This window comes from Lutjanus erythropterus, chromosome 11 (genome assembly GCF_056507025.1).
Source record: "Lutjanus erythropterus isolate fLutEry1 chromosome 11, fLutEry1.hap2, whole genome shotgun sequence".
Classification (NCBI taxonomy): Eukaryota; Metazoa; Chordata; class Actinopteri; order Lutjaniformes; family Lutjanidae; genus Lutjanus; species Lutjanus erythropterus.
In genome coordinates, this window is record NC_139327.1 from 19,420,271 (window position 1) to 19,439,437 (window position 19,167).

General features: G+C 39.6%; 2 protein-coding genes across 4 annotated transcripts in view; one reads left to right on the top strand and one right to left on the bottom strand.

Annotated features, from left to right (window-relative positions):
• Positions 1-4,742: 4,742 nt before the first annotated feature.
• Positions 4,743-8,216, bottom strand: puraa (purine-rich element binding protein Aa). The gene has a single exon (XM_084731174.1). The coding sequence runs from the start codon at positions 8,123-8,125 to the stop codon at positions 7,268-7,270; it is 858 nt and encodes a 285-aa protein (XP_084587300.1). The 5' UTR covers positions 8,126-8,216; the 3' UTR covers positions 4,743-7,267.
• Positions 8,217-15,051: 6,835 nt separating this feature from the next.
• The window catches only part of nrg2a (neuregulin 2a), a 115,386-nt gene continuing 111,270 nt past the window's right edge, over positions 15,052-19,167 (top strand). For 2 of the 3 annotated variants that reach the window (XM_084731176.1, XM_084731175.1), the window contains exon 1: positions 15,056-17,656. In XM_084731176.1, coding sequence (XP_084587302.1) covers positions 17,248-17,656 — 409 coding nt within the window. In that variant the 5' untranslated portion in view covers positions 15,056-17,247. Of the gene's footprint in view, positions 17,657-19,167 lie in introns of all 3 variants that reach the window. The other variant, XM_084731178.1, reaches the window with a different exon arrangement.

Sequence of the window (19,167 nt, forward strand, 5' to 3'; positions counted from 1 at the left end):
AATGGGATGACAATTACTCTTAGAAAGACATGTTTTTTTTTCATAAACACTTTTTTTCAAAGTTTTTATATGTATGTATAATGTATGTTTATGCGTAAAGTTCCCATGAAGTCAAAACTTATGTTTATCATTCACCCAAAAATGAAAATTCAGTCATTCAGTCTACTCCCCCTTATTTAAATTGTTTGAGAGACTCTGTTTTCCTGTGAAACTCCAGCAGTGTTTTGCGGATTAAAAAATTAAACCCAACCTTCAATCGGCATGAGAGTGAGTAGATAATGTCTGACTTGTTTATTTTTGGGTGAACTATCCCTTTAAATGTTTTTATCACATATGCATTGCCATATACCACCTATACACCAGTATGTTTTTTATGGTATTTCAGTTTTTCTTCTCCTGCAAAACAATTTGAAAGTGTCGATGACACATCCTACATATGTGGGAATTACTAAAGTGGCCTACAGATTTTCTGGGCGCCAGGCTTCACTGTACAAAACTATAACTTAATTCACTGATTTGAAGCTGGAACATATTTAAAGGTGAAAATATTTTCTGGCTTTCACTTACCTGATGCCAAAGTAGCTGACGGTAAGTGTTAGCTGACATTTGTGTGCAACAGGACCAGCAGCCTCCCAGTGGAGACAACCCATCACTGAGATGAGCACAGCCTCCAAGACCAACAGGGAATACGATGCTGAGATCACCTGGAGAGTAAAGTAGAGAAAAGAAAAGTAGAGAAAGGTAGCTTTACTTGTTGCCAAAGTGAGTTAGCTCAGTTAGCCATGACTCGGCCCTGTGGTGCTGGGAGCCAAACTGAGAAAGAAAACCACCTCGGTACTGTAGCCTCTTCCCTGTCATCAAACTGGCCTCCGTTGGTTTCCGAGACCATTTTGGTCCTGGTCTGGCTGAGTTTGCTTGGAGCTCTCGGTCTGGGAAGAGTCAGCAGATCTATGGGCCGCTTTAGCGAGTTGGGTCTGTGACAAGTCCCTTCCTCACTGTCTGTTTTACTGGCAACACATAAGCAACAACTACTCCGCTAGCAGTTTCATGAAAGGTCATTGCTTAAATAGAGGAGAGACGAGCATATCATCAAACTTTTTCCTTTCACTTTAATTTCTTGGTCTTAGTACATCACAGTTACTAATTTTCCACATTAAATTAAACAATAAATTATTGTGACCAAATATATAATCTTTCATCCAAACTTTGCTTTTCGATGTAATATTGAGTTATAAATTAATACAGAATGTCAACTTGTGACAAGACCATCACATGATAGTTTCTGTCAAGTAATGTACAAAAGTGAAGGTTTTACAAACTATTTTTTGCAATTAAAATTCTGATTTATTTAAACAGATGTTTTAGTATTATTAGTATTTCCCAGCTTTACCTGCCTTACTACCCTAAGCATTATGTTGGGTAATGCTCTGCTATTCATTTATGATTTTAACCATTTTAATTAGCTTCCCTTTGTCCTTCCTTCCTTTTAAATATTCCTTTTGTTTGCATATTGCCACATAAAGATATTTTCTCATATTTATGCTTAATATGCACCCATGTCAACCATTTTGTGGCCACATCATTTATAACAATTCAATCACTACTACAAGTGCCGTGTGAAGTAGTGTATCAACACATAAATTGTTCTTTACAAGCTGCTTAGTAACCACTAACTTTAGCAGCTGGCACAGTTGGCTTCTGCAGTGCCCTCTGGTGTTGGAGATATAACCAGCGTGACAACTTACCCATGTGACAAGATGCCCCATTCTCCTTTATGAAATTATGAAAAAGTAACGATTCTCCTCGGCCAGTTGGTATTTACATTATCACATCTTACTTTAAGCAATGTTCATGTTTGTTTGTTTTATTGAAGAAGGGACAGTGCACATTAACATGAGCACTTGAGTCCATCATGTAAATGTGCAGTCGCTCGCAGGTTGATGGCGTATTGAAAAATGGAAATAGAGAAAATAAAAAAGCAGAATGATGAGATATCTGAAAATACTGAAGAATACATTTAAAAGGACAAAGGCACAAATAGTAAAACAAGGACATTATCATAAAAAGCATTAAAGAAGACTGTTCAAAAGCATAAAAATACAGTTAATTAGCAAAACGACATAACCACTACTCCAGATCATGACAGCATGAGTGACTGTCCAGTTAAAACAAGTTAAAAGTAAAAAAAAAAAAAAAAAAAGATAAATAAATTATCTAAATTGTTTATAGTAATTCTTGTTGTATACACAAGTAGATGGAAACTCTCTTAAACTGCCCATGTGCCTTGTGGTATTAATTTAAGTACATGTTTACCTTGCTGTTGTTAATTCTGCCACTATAAAACAAAAAGCATCACCCGCCTCTCAAACTCCTCTTCGCCTGTTTCTGAGCCCAACATTTATAGGTAAAGACTACCCTCTAGTGGCCAAATCCAGGGATGACTGTATGAATTACGTCACCACCAAAATCAGTGCTTAACTGTCTCAGAATATAGCACAAAATAACAAGATTGAATGAAAATGTAATTATTAAAGCTAAGGTAGCATTTCCAAACATATGCTGTGAAGCTCAGCAGCACCACACCATAAATAAACATGTATGCAGACAAATGGTTAAAAAAAAAAAAAAAAAAAAAAGAAAGTGTCAGGATGTTGCACAGATCATTCACACTATTCAGTGCTGTCAGGGAGGGAGCTCAGGTGATGATGGGCATGTTGCAGCAGAAATAAAATAGGAATTTGATCAAGTGGTTCTCTCAGCTAGCAGTGTGGCAGCTGGACCAGACTAAACCTGCTATTCATCTTCCCTAGCAGCATTCCTGTGAGCAATTAGTGCCATTGTGCTTCTGCGTGGCACGACTGACGAACTCTCATGATCGAAAGTAAAAGGATTTCTACCAATAGAGTGCATGTGCTTTCATACAGATAGCCTTGTTTTGATTGAATACAATTCATTACCATCCAGTTCTCGGGCGTTGCACTTGTGCTTTCAAAGCCGCGATGACCTAAACCAATCCTCTGTGTGGGTTCTTGGATGAGGAGCAAACTCAAGAGTCTGAGTTGGCATCTGGGCTGGAGTCCATCTCAATTTAGCACATCCCGTTAAGTTTTTTCACCCTCCACTCTTGGCCAGCAGGGGGGCCAAGAGACCATAAACTTCACAACAATGTCCAATCATACATATCCTGCAGAAATGTGTCTGAGCATGTCCAGACTCAGCACTCTGACCTCCAGTGAGTGTTTGTGGGAGATAGCGACCTAACTTATCCTTATTCTTGACCTTTTTCTAATGTGATTTCTTCTGGTAGGTGGTGGAGAAGGTAGAGGACTGTTTGAAGTAATCATAATTAGTACACATCTCTGTATGTCATCACACATCAATCATGCTTTTAGAGATAGAATCAACACGGAGGTGATGACCTAGTGAATGACAGCGCCTGGCAAAAGTTAAAAGCATAATATGCAACAAAAAGAAATACAAAATGTCAGTATTTGACGTCCCGGGAATGAGACTGAACAATTAACAATCTTTCTGATATGTTTACAAACAGATCAGACAAATCCTACCAATTCTACCTTTAATATCTACATCATACCATTTTATTGTTGTGCATTAAAACAGAGATCACACATGTGACTATAAATCCATCTAACTAACATAAAAACAAAATTATTAAACATTTAACTTAAAAATACTGCGACCTGTTTTTCTTTGGTCAATTTGTGCTAGTCACCGTAGCAATATGGCAAACCTTCAAACTCATATCAGGAAAAAATAGGCATTTGCAAACAATTACAAAATTTCGAAGACGTGCAGGTTCTGTTGGGTCGTGATCAATTTTTTTTAGCATTACATGAGCAGTGAAGCTCACAGAAAAGCAAGAATTACATACAGATTATCACAAATTGCATAGTCAAAATTATTAGAGAACAAGGCAATGCTTTATTTTACAGCCTGGTGTTATACATACAATACTAATGCATTTTAAAGGCTGTAAAATTAAGCTTTAATAATTAGTATCATTGCAAATGTAGAGTCAGACATGGACAACACTACATCAAAATTAAACATACTTTTCATCAGTGAATTGTAGACAGTTTGGGAAGCTTTTTTTTCCAACAAGAAATGAAACATAAAAACACATTTTGAATGTAGATTTTCCCTCATGGGTAAATTAAATTTATTTTTAAAATTTGTCAAATGTACATAAATTATATTTAATGCATCAAAACCAAATGAGCAAATCAAATACCCTCTTTTTTTAAAAAAAGGAACCAACATAAGAGAGAACGACATTCTTTGTTGAGATCATTTTAAACAAGTATTGGTCAGGCATTTCATTAACCTGGGAAAGCAAAGTGCTACACACAACAACCACTGAAGACAGTTCACCATACACCTTAATGAGGATTGGACTGAAGCACCTTTTCTTAGCTTAAAGCTAAAATAGAGATTTCAGAGATTTTTTATTTTTTTTTTAAGTTTCCGTTTCACAAAAACTCCATCATGTGTTTAAAGTCCTTCAACAACCCATAAGCCAAGTTTACCATTTTCCTAAAGAGAGGCCTACTTGCAGTGACATTGTTCTATTCAATATTCAAGTTACTTAAAGTGAACTGCTTGACCCAACAGGCTGCTATAAGACCTTGGTTTACTATATTTTCCTCTAGGATGGAGCTTTGAGTGCAAATAAAGGCATACAACTCCTTCATGAGAAATAAACATGGAATTCAGCCACATGCTTTCAAATAGTAATCATATATTTAATTGATATACATATATTGCCACCATTGGCACATACGATATTGCACACAGTGATGAAATGTTGCACAGAAAAAATAGATATATTTTTTGTGGGCGAAAACATTCCAAAATTACAAATAATGTGGAATAACGCTGAAAAGGTAAAACTACGTAAAACAAAAAACAAAACAAGACATGCTTGCTGCTCCCCATTAATTGAGCGACTTACAACTTACACAAAACTACCCAAGCCATAGAACGAGCAGTACAAAGGGGGCTTGCCGACAAAAATGTAGATCATTTCAGGCCACTACCGATGTTCCCAATCAGCCCCTGCTCTCCCTGCTAATGCGCTTGGCTAGTGAAGAGCCAACTCTTCTGCATCATCTTGCATCTAGGTGACCACCCCCTTCCATGTTTACATGTAGGCCGATACCTGGATGGCTGGGGAATGGGGATGGCGATAGAGTTAGGGAAGAAGGAAGGTAGCAGAAACGAGTTAAGAATTCTGCTCCAATTTTTTTTTTTTTTTTAAAGAGTTTGTAACAAACCCTTTTTAGCACCACGAGTCGTGCGCTAGCACACAAGGGGGCTGAGACACAAAAAAATGGAAGAAAGAAAGAGGAAACAGTAACAGAAAGAAGCCAAACTGCGATCCAAAGCACCAGGCCAGCGTGTAAGCATGCGGAGTGTGTAAGGCACCAGGTTGTTTATATGCTGAAGAGGATGCTCCCAATCAGGTATCGTTTAGGCTATACCAGAGGCTCCAAAAATAGGTGGTCAAGGACAGTCTAGTTTGCTGGTTTCCAGTCAATCTAAACATGGGAGCAATCATTTAATTCAATGCTGAGGTAAATCTGACATTATCTGATTGTTGCCAGTTTCTCTGGAGTTTACTGACAGAGTTTATAAAACTGCTATCACACATCTATGAGATGCGACTGAACTGGATTAGAACCAGTTGTTTTCCGTGTGGCAGCCCAAATATTTACAATTAGACCAAAACTGAATCTCATCATCCCCAGGTAGATATTTGGGCTTACAAATCTTTAAGTAGAGCTAGAAGTATGTATCCAAAGTAGCCCCACTGAACTTCACATCTTCAGATCTTAAACTTGTGAGGACGAACGCATCCATTGACATACAACTGGAGGTTCACCAACAGGTGAAGTGAACCCTCTTCACCATGGCTTATCCAGGCGTGCTCCTCAGTGGCCCTCCTCATCGTGTGATGGTGATATTTTGATTACAGTTCGCAAGGTCACTCCGTTTACAATCACGCTTTGAAACAACTTCCACTACAACTACACCAAGCCTTTGGATGGAAATCACTCGGCACTCAAACTTGAGATTCGTACACTATAGGCAGATAAAGATACATATGGAAGGGTCCTTGAGCCAATATTTTGGGAGACCAACGAAATCTATCTTAGTGCAGATTAACATGCAGCAACAGCACTCCTTGGCACCATTTGGACTTTTATGACGGAACAAGATCACAATGTGTTTCTGTTTCAGATGTACTAACCAATAATGCTCTGCTGAATTTTACCTCTTTTTTTTCAGACCACTAAGCCAATCAGCACAGTATGTGTAGGGTGTTTGTCTTGTTATCTGCAATTCAGGCCATTTGCTACATGTTGTCACTGCATTTCCTCTATCAAATACACATTTAGTACCTTTAAAATGAACACATTGCATTAACAACGAGACACAAAGGTAGTCTATAATATATCCATCTGCATGGCAACAATTTCAACTGAAACAAAATTACAATATTAATATCTCTTTGAATGCCTCTGGCAAATGTCATCACGTCGAGATCCATTGACCAGTTCAATATATTTGATTTTTATGCAATGCATATTGCACAACAAATAGAGCACTTATTTCATTTCATGAAAATGCCTATATGTTCCTTTTATACTGCATGACATCTAACCAGTTTTCCGAAGCAGGCCTAGCCCTCATATGATTCATGTGTAAACACATCTCTACTCACAGGTAAAGGTAAATAGGATGGCAAGTACATGTGACAACCTTTTACAAAGTTTTTGAATTTTGGTTTTAAAAATTAAAATATCTGATTTGTGCTGAAGTCATTAGCTCACATGAAAAGGAAACGCTTTTTCCTCGGAACTCGGCAATAATTCCATTTGAACATTGCAAACACTTTTTTACAATAGCTTTAACTGGTACAAAAGTTTTTCTGTTAATAAGGGAAATAAACACTCAGTTCAATATTGTTTGTCAAGTAGGAAACAATGTTCAAATATAATGTTATTACTTTGTTTAGCAGCCTGTTAACTGTATTAATGGTGGATAAGTGGGGTAACATCCAGCGATGAGTGACAACATGTCATAACTGTCAGGTTGTGGAGGTTTCTTATACTGTGGGTGATGCTCCCTTGGAGTTAAACCATTACAGTTAAATCTTTAGATTTCTTTCTTTATACAGTAGAGTTTTTAATTATATTTCTCTTGTTATTTTCATTACTCTTGCATCTTTTTTGCTCTCTATATATCAATCCTCGTCTCCATCGTCCGCCTGCATCTCCTCTTGTTGCTGCAGCTCGCATGCCCTTTTCTCCCGCTGCTTCTCCTGGATCTTCTTCATCTCCTCGGCGTATTTACTGAAAGTATTCCCAAATTTGGACCACACTTTGTAGGGCACCGTAATTGAGTTGCGGTACGTTGGCTTCACCTCGCTTACCCTCATGAACACACCATACTTATTGGATCCGACGTCGAAGAAAAACCGTTTGTTGTCCACAGTCAATGATGACCCTTCGGGCAACTCTGCAGGTTCGTCCTCTACACCGTAATCGTCAATAAGTTTAGCCAAAGCGTCACGAAACTCAATAAGTCCCTGGGCAGGCAAGGCAATCGTCTGGCCTTGCGTGGATCCCAAACCGGGCCCCCGGTTAACGGTCTGTCGGATCCTCAGAAACCGTCCCCTCTGGTTCTCTTTCAGATCCATATAGTATTTCCGATTCTCCCGGACCAAGAACTCGCTCTTGAGCGCTCGCCTCGGCTCGTCTTGTACCAGTCCCGGGTTGCTCGGACCCAGCTGGGCATAATGTTCGATGAAGTCCCCCAAGTAGTCACGGAACTCGACCGCCACGGACATGGAGAGAGTGAGGCGGCTCTTGTTTCCACCGGCCCCGACTTCTGCTATCTTTAAGAAGCGGCCTTTCGCGTTCTGCTTAACGTCCAAATAGAAGCGTTTGTTCTGGATGTCAACCCGTTTCGACGCCAGCTCCTGTGTCTCATGCTGGAGCCCGGAAGCCGAGCCCGCCCCTCCTGCCGCTAGGTGCATGGAACCGAAGCCTGGGCCCGTGGCTGCTCCTCCCTGCTCACTTCCACTGTCTCTGTCCGCCATGATGCTGCCTGCCTGCCTTCTCCCTCTGTCTGCTGCAAAGCCACGGCCAGCCACAGCCAACGCCGGAGCTCTCGCGAGATCTGCAGAGAGAGGTATAAAGAGGAGAGAGGGGGGGAGACGTTAATGCAGAGCGGGGAGGCTGTGTTTTTTTTTACTCCCGCATGGTGTAATGTCAAGAGCTGTCACTTCAATATCGAAAACGAAGACAACGGTGGTTCTGAAGAAATGAATCTGAAACAGCCTGGTTAAGTTTCCATTTGTAGATGCAGCCACTGAAAATGATGCTACCTGGAAAGACCCTAGCTTATCCTCCGTGTTAGGCTACGAGGAAAGTGCTTTTGCTTCCAAAGTGGCACCACATCACAAATCTATCTGTGCATGTTTGACGGGGTAATCATTATAAAAACGACGATTTAATAGTCTTAATCTTACCAAAAAAAAAAGTAAAAAAAAAAAAAAAAAATGTACTGCTTATTTTAAGTTTAAGAACTTTCTTTAAGGATCCAAAATTGTCCAAAACGCACTGATTTCTCACGACTCAAGTCATTAAAAAAAAAAAAACCTTTCATGGCAGTTAAGTCCCTTTTTTAAACTTTAATTTGCTTGTCAAGTCAAAGACTTCAACACCAAATTAAATGTATTTATATTTAGTATTTAACGGCATTCTCACCAGCAGTAAAATAAAATTACTAATATTACTGTAACCGTAGTTGCTGTAGTCTACGCACTAAATTTTGGGTTATTTCTATTACTTAATTTATTATACTAATTTGTGTCGCTTATTAAGATGTGCAGTTTTGTGTATACAATATCTACTTAAGTAGGAATATTTCAACACAATTACTAAGCACTTACAGAATTAAAGTTACTGCTAAATACATTATTATTCCATCATCATGACAGCACTATAGTTATTATTTTTATTATACATTTAAATATTTAAGTTGCTGCTTCATGTCCCATTGATGATGAGTTAATCAGTTCCTACCTGCCATTGTTTAGGAGGGACAGGTATGAGTGTAACAGTCGGGTGCCATGTACAAGAGGCAAGATGTGGACCCCGAAAGAATGAGGTGTGTTGTGCTGCTGCAGCATTGTTGATTAAAAGAAGAAAAAGAAGTGAAAGAAAGTGCAGTTGAGCAGTTTTTTGCCCAGGAGAATTGGAAGACGCTTCTGACCAAGAAAAGAGGACTAATAACCATGAGTGAATCATTTATTTGTCCCTATCAGCCCCGCACAGCCAATGACACAAGATCCATAATAGATCGTGGTTTATCTGGTCCACCTTAAACCTACCTTTAAGGTAGAAAATAATACTGGAATGACCCCATTTTGTAATTTATTTCAGATACTTAAAAAAGACGTAACTCGTGTGAATACGGAAAAAACACTCTATTTATTTTTTACATTTGTTCTCTTCTCTTTATAATTTGTTCTCTAGTCACAAATTTAAATTTTGCTTTCCTGACATGGCAGTAAGGTGCAGTATTGCCAAAGCGTGTCGACAAAAACGGCAGAAAGAGACTGTTCAACTTATGTTTATGGTTTTAGGGGCAATATTTACGGATGCAAAGGTTACCTCGCTACACTGTGTTACCCAGCTGACGTTATGAAAGCAAACGTTTGCTTATACTTAGACCCACCTCTAGTTAGATTAAAAGGCCTTCAGTCTCGGCCTCATATTGTAGCATGCTGCTCCTGCAGCCGGTAGCCGCTTCCGAGAGACACAAAGGGAATAACAGCACTCATTTAATCGTCGGCCTCGGGGCGACTGTCAAACCGGGTTATTTTTGACTAGTTAAAGTCATCAGATTTGTGGCTTGGGTCCAGACCTTATAGCCGGGACAGTCACCAGGCTATTTTCAATGTGTTCTTTATAACCAGTCTGCAGGTGCTCAAGGTTGGTATGCTGGCTGAAGGCCCACTGTGCTTCTTAATTGTTTAGCTGCACAGGTAGGTCAACTAAATGACTGAATACTAACGTCGCATTTAACAGGCCTGAACACAAGCTTTTTTGTAATGACAGCACGTCATATAGTACAGACTCATTTCTATACAAATTAGGGAATATATGTGCTAGATAGACCTGCATTAAAATAATTTGCAGTGCTCTTATTTTGCATTTTATGACACAGCATAGTCTGTCACTGTATTAAAAGACAGAAGTATGCCCATATTTGAATGTAGGCCTGCACAGTCATAGGCCTATTATAGAGGATTATGTGGTCCGATTGTTGTTCAAATAGCTCAAAAGAAAAAAAAAAACAACTTTTCTGGTTTTGCATTTATTTCTCCTTTTGAAAAAGTACTCAATCAATACATTTTTATTAGGCTACTCAACATTTACCTGTTCTTGGTCACTTGTATACTCTTCCCATGTTGGCGATACTTTCTCCACAGTAATTAATCTTCCTTCTTGTCGACCTGAAAACAAATATGATTGCGCAGACTTTTCACATGAAGCATATAGGCTATATATACGCTTTGATTTAAAAAAAAATATTTATTTATTTCTCTATTTATTTATTTATTTATTTATTATTTTTCTATGTGGCCTTAATTCGTTTATGCCAGTTTTGCTACTCACGAATGCCCGCACATAATTCCTAAGCGTTTTAAAATTTCTCTCAAACAACGTTGGCATTCCTGGTAAACCATATGCTATAAAAAAAATCTAAATAAAGATATTGTCTTATAATTTATTTTATATTAAACTCCTGAGAATGACAAATTTTTATAGAATGTGAGTCATTAAAACCAGCTATTTGTTTGCCACTAACTGGACTATTTTTCTTATAATTCAGAATGACCTTTGCACGCTGGACGGCGATGAATAATTTCAGTCAATAAAATAGAATTCAAAATATTTATGAGAGAATACCATAAATTGTGTTCATTAACATAAATAAATCAGGTATATTTCCAGCCAATGTGAAACAGTTTCAAGCCACACCCATATGACAACTCTGTAAGTAGTAAATACCATTTTAATCCACACAGGCCCCCTTCTCCCTTTTCAGATCGATAAATCTGGAAAAGTAAAACTATTTGTGTGTGAAAATATGTGCAAACGTTCAATGTTGATGTGTGCGGGACTCCTCAACATCTAAATAGAAAGGATGACCAGTTGCTGAACTCTGTTTAAATCGGACGCTCATCCAGAGCTCTGTCAGTTAATATCCGTTATTCACTTCACATTTATTAATCTTAAAAGGATGAGCGTTAAGCCTTGAAATGTATTTTATTATTATTATTTATTTATTATTTATTTTTATTTTTATTTTTTAAAAAAAGGTTGATTAATCTACTTAAGATGTTTGCCATTTATTGATGGGACAATGACTGAACTGTGATCATTTTTCAGATTTTGTCCTTTTATTATGTAGCTTTTTAACGTGCATTTTTATATATTTTTTCTTCATAAAAATGCATCATATTGAAAGAACTGTTAAGAAATTAAGCTACTTTTCAGCGTGGACATGTCCTGTCTGTAGGCTGCATGGGGCAGTCTGAAGGCCTAAATGGAGATCAGCAATACAAATAAAAGAAGTCAAGTAGTCCAACCCAAAAACACTTCAAATATGTTTAGGCCAGAATGTACAGATGATTTATTTTATTTTATTTATAGATAGATTACAGATAACTCTTGATTAGAGCCACACAGTGAAATCTGCATAGATAGAGCAATATTATTTTCAATATGTCAAGTATTGCTTTGCACTTGTATAGAAAAAAACAAAAAAAAAAACAACTAAATAACCTGTTTTAAAATAATGAAGATTTCCACAAATCACTATTTGTATTATTTAACACTTATTTATAAAGTTAATGAGCATTTTACATAAAATTAAATGGACAAGTATAGACTGTCATACTGGCACAGAATGATAAAGAAAGGCAAAGGTGAAAAAGACATACTTTATTATAACCATTTTGTGGCCGTAATCGTTATTTAAAAATAAAGTTTAAAAAAAGTCGTATTAGAGAGGTAAAATATTTCATTGATCATATATAATGTGACAACCGTTATCCTTAACACGTTATAATAAACATACTAAGAAATAAGAAAGTTATTTTATTGAAAATCAGTGGTTCAAAATAACGTTTGGGCCAAAACATGAAGCTTCCTCTGCACACATACCATTTCAGCAGCTGTCTGCCTCTACGTGCAGTGAGGTGAGTCTGTAGGCCTAAAGGGGTTAGGCCTACCGCGGTTCAGCTGATTTTCTCTCTCCTACCTGTCTTATTTAACATTGTTCAGATTTGTTAAATTCCTATAAATATTCCCTGCCTAAATATTCCCTGCCTTTATTGCCTCAAAGGTCGCCCGGCCTGCTGATCAGATCCACAGCAATCACAACTTCTTGTCACACGAACTCCAGTCACGTCTGAGGAAAGTAAATTATTAGTGCCAAGACGAACATTCGGGTACAAAAAAAGGGAACTAAAAGTAAATAATAAAAGAGATTGCAATTTATATAGCTTGTATCATTTTGATGTCCAATATGATGTTGGTCTACATGGGCTGTTTATGTAGAAATGTATGCGTGTTAGCCGATTTTCTGATCAATCCAGACTTTCCTTGCTTTTAATATTGTTTCATCGACAGCCCCGTTGATTTTTTTGGAGCCCAGTCGTTTAATTCTTTACGTTAATTTCGTTTTATTACCATTATTAGAACCGCACCTGACCTTGCGTGTCACTCTTTCTTGATGGGCCCTTTTTTCTTTTCTTTTATTCTTTTTCTTTGTTTATTTTGTTTTCTTCAACCAATTCGATGTAGACCTACTGGATGAACACATGTCCAGATGCATTAAAATGAGTAATTAACGCCTATAAAACGTATTATATTGAAAATCAGAAGAGATCCTGTTGTTTTGGTATAACATGTTTATTTTCTCTGTGTATGCTGCGTCAGATCTTGGGGCCTCAAATGCCCATAAAAAATTCCCCAGTAGATCATCATCTGACTCTCTAATCTAAAGTCTCACCGTTGCGCACGTTACATTTCTGTCTAATTTATAGGCCAGACACCCTGTTTCTGTGCGGTGATTCAAACCACAAACAACCTGTCAATTTAATTAATCTGTCACCAATCGGTAGGCCTACTTGGCCTAATTTTTGGACCATTTTAATCAAGAATATTAACAAGTAAAAGCACTTCTTTTCGGATGCCAAGGCTGCGGCCAATCCAGATTTCAGCCTCGAAAAAGGTGTTGTCGCAGTTTGCAAAAGGCAGCCACCTCACAAAGTTTTGCCCTACATCCCGACACACACACAGGAATGCTGCTGTGGCGCTGCTCCAAATACAGCTCCTTTATTATTTCAGATCAGACGCACGACTGTTTGCTGTTGTATTATGCCTCTTTAAACTCCGCGAAGCACTGACATATGCTTGGCTGCACGCTGGGACACTTAAATACTGCAGGACATTTAACCATCCGAGTGACATGTCAATAAAGCGTCATCCCGCCAACCTACCTCTACGCCGCTCAGTCTGCAGGCAGAGGAGTGCCTTAAAGCCTCGACGGCGTGCAGCAGGAGACGAGACAAGACAAGAGACACATGTGAATGCGCTTGGAGGCCTTTATGACAGCACGGCGGACCGCTTCTGTTCGCTTCACAAGATGGACAAGAAACGGCGAGTCGTGGCACGGAGAGCGACACACGCACGCACAAGTTCAACGCCGCACGCTTCACCTCTGATGTCAACACGCACTGTGGGAAACTCGGTTGACGCGCGCCACCCCTTGGTGATACTGAGGTATTGCAGCTTTGCCCTCTGATGGTAACAGGTAGGGCAAGGTTTTTTTTGCAACTGTAATGGAGGGCGATGTATAGAGAAATATGTGAGGATATTTTCACAATTTGGAGTCGATGTTATGATCTTAGTGTCACGTTTACAGCGTGCTTGAATGTCTCAGGGGACGAGCATATACCCTGATGTGCGTCTGTTTTGTGTTGGTGTTAACAGAGCTGTTAGAAAAGCACACGGGCATCTTAGTACAAGAAAGAGAATTTGCAAAGTGATGGGTGATTTTATGCTCGTGTCTTAGCCCAGGGGTTCCCAGACTTTTTCATGTCAAGTTTGGTTTAGTGTATTTTATTTGTACAATAAAAAATACGCATTATACAACAAATAGAAATGACAGTAGTTGCAGTGCAGGAGAGAAGGGAAGCCCGAAACTCTCATTCGGAGTCCACCCCTTAAAAATACCATTATTCATTAAAAACGCACGGAACAAGCAAACAGAACATACCAAACAAACAAGACAGAGTATTTAACACTTGCTACTTCAAGACATAAACAGATGGAAAGAAAAGGGGGGGGACTTGGCGTAAATGAACATTGAAAGCCGGTTTAAGTACATTGTTGTAAGGTTCAAGTTGAGATATCTCACTAACTGTAACTGTGACCTTAGAGCTCGCAAGGAGGACAATGAATTCAAGTACCCACACAATCGATGCACATTAGACCACGGACACCCAGTCTGAGAGAATTTTGCCTCAAGAAATCCATAATCTGCGTAACTGTGTTGTTAGGTTTGAAGATAAAGTCTTCATAGTCAATCGACGATCAAACAAGGATCACTGTAAATTACAGTCAGTCTAAACGGCCAATCGTTTCTTCATCTGTCACTCAAACTTCCAAAGAATGTGACAAAAGTTAAAGCTACTATCAGGAGTTTTTAACTGCTTATGAAACAGTATCGGTTTATTACTGGTGCCTCTCTATGACCTATGACCGATAAGACTGGCTATTGCTGTATAGCTAGTTCTTAATGCCTGGCACTTGGTTGGGTTCTTCTTGAAATCAGATGAATTAAGCCCTTGTTTATCACTGACCAACCAAAGTTACAACGTGTATTATTGTTACTTAAAAGTAAGCAGTATGGGATTTTTATTTAGATTTTTTTTTTTTTTTTTTTACATTATATTTTGTAGTTATGGGGATGGAAACACTATCGCTTTTAGGGGCCCCTAAAATCAACACAATGTTAAAGTTCCTTGTAGCATCTTTAAAATATTTTATTCCTTCTTTTTCTGGGGACCTCCTTCAACCCACTCAAGGAGCCCTGCTGGTACCCGGACCCCAGTCTGAAAACCACTGTTTGTTTATTTATTATTTATTAAATGTTTATTTGATAGGGACAGATACAATATACATAGAAAATTGCGCAGCCATTATCCAGAGTAATGCTAGCATGTTTAGCTACTGTTAATTTCCAATGTCCCTAGAAAGGCCTTCAACATAACGAACATGAAACATAAAATATAAAAATGAAACAGCCTGTCTTAGCCTGTATCAGCCCTGTATAGATCTAATTTGTAGGCCTTGTAAAGTTTCAGCACCACGGAGAGCAGCCAGGTCTGTGTCGGGTCTGCAGGACATGTACATGTACATGAACACATATGTAAAAGTGGGCGCCGAGGTGTATTTTCAACGTTTATAATACTACTTAGTTTGTGCCAAGACTCACTGTCTCCCTATTCTAGCCCAATTCAGTATAAATATGTATTAAAAGCTGTTAAGACATCTGCTAACGCGATTATTTTAGCCCACAGTGAGACTATTGTAGGTTATTGGACAGAGATTCAGATTTGGTACCCTGCTTTAAGGTTAGTGCTTCTGCTGTTTGATTTACAGCAGCATTTACAGCAAGTATGTGTCAAACCGCTCATAAATACACTGTGGTCAGCAGATGTCGCTCTTTGTGAATATTGTCAATACAACAGCCTGTATCCGCATTCTATTTGGTATTTAGGCTAAACCAAACCAAACCAAACCAAACCATTACAATTATAACTTGATCTGAACATTGCCATTTATAATAATGATAATATTCATACGTTAAATTGCGTTTCTCAGTTGCTCATTGTCAGATTTCTCTCTCAGAGCTACGTTATCATGTGAACACATTAAATTATAACTGTAAAAACACAGAGCAGCAGACTTTCGCTGATTTTTCTCCCCCTGAAGTGATAAAAACAGTTTCCCCTCAGCTTTGAAGCCCAATATTGCAGCTGTTGTAGCGGTATGGATTTAATGCGGTGCTTCAACATCAGTTTTTTTAGAGGCAGAGCAGCGAATGTGACCTGAATGCAGGGCATGACTTAATGGGATGAGACGCAAAACTCATTCAAAACAGTCTCTTGAAGAATCTGAAACGCTTTCGCAGCCTTAGTCATCGCAGCCATATGATTTTTCTGGGCCCACCGGACTATATGCGGCTGCATTTTTTAATGTGAATCCTTTTCATTTTCTGGAGAGATGCCTTGGCTACAGTAGGATGCGATTTTGAGGAGGGACAGTCATGGATTTAGGATTCCGTTTGTTTCATTATAACGTGAGATCGCCGCTGATAAACCACCATGGAGTGATTGACATACAGTAGCTGGGTTTTGGGAGTAAGGAGATCGACCCTTCGGTCCGTCGGTTGCCTGCATCTCAGCGCTCCAATCCTGCGTTTTTGTTGACGGAGCCCCTTGGCAATCGGCATTATTTTCTCTCCGTCTGTGGCTAGTGGGGGAGGCGGAGAGAGAGCCGCGGTGGAAGGCGCCGTATTAGCGTTATAGCTGCCGAGCAGATATATTGTTTTATTTTTTGGAATGAAACGTGGCTTATGTTTTGCGACCGGACTACCAAACTTGTGGTTCACTGCAGCATTTTGCGTCTTTTCCCTCCGCTGCAGATGATACAGAAAACCATGATAGCGGTACCCCACCACTGCAATTTTTGGGCAAAGATAAGAGTGGCGTCGTCTTGCAGTTAAGGCTACTATGGCAGCATAGGGGGCATCTTCTGGAGGGGATAATCCGCCGATTCCTTGCTTTAGCCTGTCTACAATGCCTTATTATTAGCAGAGATCAGTGACTGGATTTGAAGCCCAGCATCACCCCGCGGTTTCCCCCGTTTCAAAGCTGCTGTTTACCCACTGAAAATCACTCGAAAAAGCAGCGGATCCCGATGGCATGGACACTTATGCAAGGTCTGCCGCGCTGCCGTGCTACTGGAGCCTACTCGCTGTCTCTTCATTCAACCCAGCTCCATCGCCATCGCCCCGCAGCCGAGAGAGCCCTGCCGCAACGCGACCAGCGACCACCGAGCCAAAGCAGGCGGCATGAGGCTTGATTCAGTACATTTATCCATGCTGGTCATCGGGGTCTCATTCGCCTGCTACTCCCCGAGTTTGGATTCCCTGCAGGACCAGGTTAACAAATCCGCCGTGGTGATCGAGGGCAAGGTGCAGTCTACGCCTGTGAACGTCTCCGCGGAGCCGTACCGTGTGAATGTCAAAGTGCTGGATGTTTGGCCCCTGAGCAGCGGGGGTCTGGAGCGAGAACAGCTCGTCACCGTGGGGGAATTTGGATCCGAGGCTCCGTGCACCAAAGTGAAGAAGAACCACAAGTACATTTTTTTCATGGACCCCACTGACGAGCCCTTTGTTTTCAAGGCATCGTTTGCGCCTCTGGACACGAGTGGAAAGAACCTAAAAAAGGATGTTGGGAAGATCTTGTGTGAGCGCTGCGGTAAGTTAATGTATTGTGGATTACCGGTGAAGTCCAACCCGGAAGAATGAACAGTCTGTTAACAAGCCCCCCACCCCCCCCCCCCACCCCCCCGGCTTAGAGGGGCTTTTTGGTAACAGCCACCCTGGTGAATTGTGGTTATTGTGGCCACGGCATGGTTTGGAGTCAGTGGGTACCAGATAGGTGCCTAAGGGGCGTCTATGCAGCAATTTTCGACAACTCTCGCAGGCTCCCATAGCCCACATGATCAATCAAACTCTCTTTCTCTCTTTCTCTCTCCCATTCTCTTTCCCCTGAACTGCATCAGACATGCGCCTCGCACTGTTGCTTATGAGGAATTGCAGCTTATGTGTATCGAACTATCTGCATCCCGCAAACCCGCATTAAGCGTCTTATAGCCACCTTTAAATACATCTTTTGCTTTATAGGCTTCATATGTAAATCTTTATTTCCCTTTATTTTTCGTTTTCCAATATGAACACCGAGCATTTGATTTCATTGACCCGGTTAAATTTCAGCACCAGGGACAGCGGCCTGTATCACCGGTATCACGTGTGGAAAATCAGGTTGCCCGAAGCATATTGGTTCCTACAAGGCTATATTTAGGCTCACGCCCTGCTTTAATGCTTTAATACCCCACACTTTGGCATAGCCTGTTGTAGTACAAGTCCTGTATGTGCACACATGCATCTTCAGTGCAGGAGGATGAGAGCTAGCAGCAGTGGGTGTTGTAGTCCTGCAACCTGGAATCGATGGTGATGTTGAAAATATGAAATCATCAACTGTGGCATTCAACTGTTCAGGATTTTCTCTTTTTGTTTAGATTCATGCACAGCCAGTTCAGGAATGGACATCAGTCAATAGATCAGTCACCCTAAAGGAGTATGTTTAACATCACATGAGGGACATTCTATCTGTAATGAGGCATTATTTGGTGTATTCATTGTCAGTGATGATATTCAAGAAGGGGAGACTGGAGATGGTGGCAACCCCTTTTGTTTGAGTAATTGTTCTTGCTAAACCTCTCAAACTTTGATACATGGTCCCTTGGGCTAGGTAATATGGTTTATTAATAATATCTTGATATTTTTAGGCAATTCCATGATATACAATATATATATTTCAATATATTTTCTCCGAAATAACATACCATAAAGACTCAAATAGTGCAAACATACAATGATCTTATAGCATGTGATGGATTACTGTAGATTAAATTATCCAATAGCATATACAGTAGTTAGGGGTCAGTGATATGGACACTGGTGCTTTCACAAAACACAATCAGATTTTTTGATAAATTATCATCAGTAATGTGGATATAATGACTGGATAAAGGCAAATAGAACAACTAGAACAGTCTGGTAAGTTCAGAAAATTACATCACTTTACTGCAGCCTTTAAACCCAGGAAAATACAACTCTTATACTCTAACATGACATTTTGACATCCAAAATCTAAGATATCTAGTCTCAAATCATGACATTGATATCTTATATTGTCCAAACAAA